Below are 1895 nucleotides of genomic sequence, written 5' to 3' on the forward strand. Positions count from 1 at the left end.
CTTCATATTTATTGCCACTATCCTGTCTGTTTTTTTAAAGCCTTTCAATGCAGGGTGAGGGGGGGTCTTGAAATTCTGCCCTATGAGCGTTGTACCAGCGGGATAGGAGTGGGAAGTTTTTTTTTCTTTTGTCTGTAGGTTTGTTGATGATGCTGATTTTTTTTTTGTGTTTGGGGAGGGGAATCAGGTGTGTGTTGTTTCTTCCTTTTGTTTGTAACAGTTTTAAATCCCATTTGTGTTGGTTCGCTTTATACCTCTGCAACTATTTTCTCAGTCGTCCTCACATTTTCTTGTTCTTGTTGTTTTTTTTTTTCTTCAGTCTTCTTACTTTCAACTGCAACAGTGACTGTTGTTTCTTTGCTTTCCTCGTCCACTTTCGTAGGAGGGGCGTCACTCGCTTTAACAGTGTTTTGTTTTTTTGTGCAGTTCGAGCGAACGTGACCCTTTTGTCCACACTTAAAACATCTGGGTCGACGTCCCTCCACTGACACGCGAATGGTATGCCCCTCCCCCACAGACACCCTGTCAGGCAAATTTTCGAAGGTATTATTTCCCGCTTGGACTAAAATCTCAAGTGACTGACCTTGCCAACCGGTTGCTTCCTTTCTCCTCATGCTCAGAAACTCGATATTTTCCTCCACATCGAAAATTACGGCTGCTGCTGCCCACATTACATCATATCCAAATGGTATATCCTCCACTGTCACACGTGCTGTTTGTTTTCCCATGTAAGTGGGCAGCAACATAATTATTTCAGTTTTCAAAGTTTCTGTTGAAACTTCTTTCGCCACTTCAGCCGAGTCGAAGTGAACTTCAATTGTTGCACTTCTTACACCGCGGTTGACGTGGCAAATTTTTGACCAAATTGGTGCCAAACACATCTCTACAAGTTCGTTACGAGCCTCTGCAATTTTTTTTTCCTTTATATTATAAATTTTATAGACCACAATTTTTTCTTTTATTGCGTTGACTGTCTCGGGGGGTTGAATCAGTTTTGTTTCACCATCCACCTTCTGAATATATTTTCTAAATGCGTATAAACTTTCCTTAGACATTTTCATCTCGATGGTATTTCCTCCAACGGCCTGTGAGAAACTTGGTTTTCCCTTTTGAACATGTTCTCCCTCCATGGGAAGGTCACCTTCAGCTGACAATATGAAAGCCATACTTGTCACAAAGACAAGAAAAAAATTTAAAAAAAAAAAAAAAAATTTACAGGCAATTTTCAGCCCCGTAGGGCGAAAATAGCTGTATACAAACAGTTAATAAAATACAGTTATAATACACTGAAGAAACAAACGGAATCGAACTCACACGGTAGCAGCAACAAAAATGTCGATTCAAAAATCAAAATATTCTCTCTAGCACAAGGAAAAAATGACCAGCTGGCTGAAGAACTTTGTCAAGCTCTTGTAAACATATATTATTTCAGTGAAACACATTCACTGATTACAAAAATTAGAAATAATACTTTTCTAAATCTCTCAGAGAGACTTAAGCAGTAGTGATGCGATAAAGTAGTTGTATACTGCCAACTTAACGTGACAGTCCCAATAAGGGAATATACTACTGCTATTTAGCCTTAGGAAGCTGGACCGCTTCCTGTCGGCCTTGACACATTTCCTGTGTCCTTATGTTTACGAGGGGGAGACAAGCACCTCCACCCAGCTTAGCCTGCATTCAGGGACATGTTTCTGAGTTTTTGCTCGTCATCAGCCTGAAGTAGCATGGCCAGCTATATATATATATATATATATATATATAAACAAGCTACTTACCACACAGCCACTCCTACACCTATATATATATATATATATATATATATATATAGGTGTAGGAGTGGCTGTGTGGTAAGTAGCTTGTTTACGAACCACATGGTTACGGGTTCAGTCCCA

General features: G+C 39.6%; 1 protein-coding gene across 1 annotated transcript; it reads right to left on the reverse strand.

Annotated features, from left to right (window-relative positions):
* Positions 1-248: 248 nt before the first annotated feature.
* Positions 249-1491, reverse strand: LOC149132172 (uncharacterized). Its single transcript, XM_089364970.1, has one exon. It carries the CDS (start codon positions 1164-1166, stop codon positions 249-251), a length of 918 nt encoding a protein of 305 aa, XP_089221096.1. The 5' UTR covers positions 1167-1491.
* Between the last annotated feature and the right edge of the window lie 404 nt (positions 1492-1895).

The sequence above is a fragment of the Octopus bimaculoides genome, chromosome Z (assembly GCF_046866305.1).
Source record: "Octopus bimaculoides isolate indiv1 chromosome Z, ASM4686630v1, whole genome shotgun sequence".
NCBI lineage: Eukaryota > Metazoa > Mollusca > Cephalopoda > Octopoda > Octopodidae > Octopus > Octopus bimaculoides.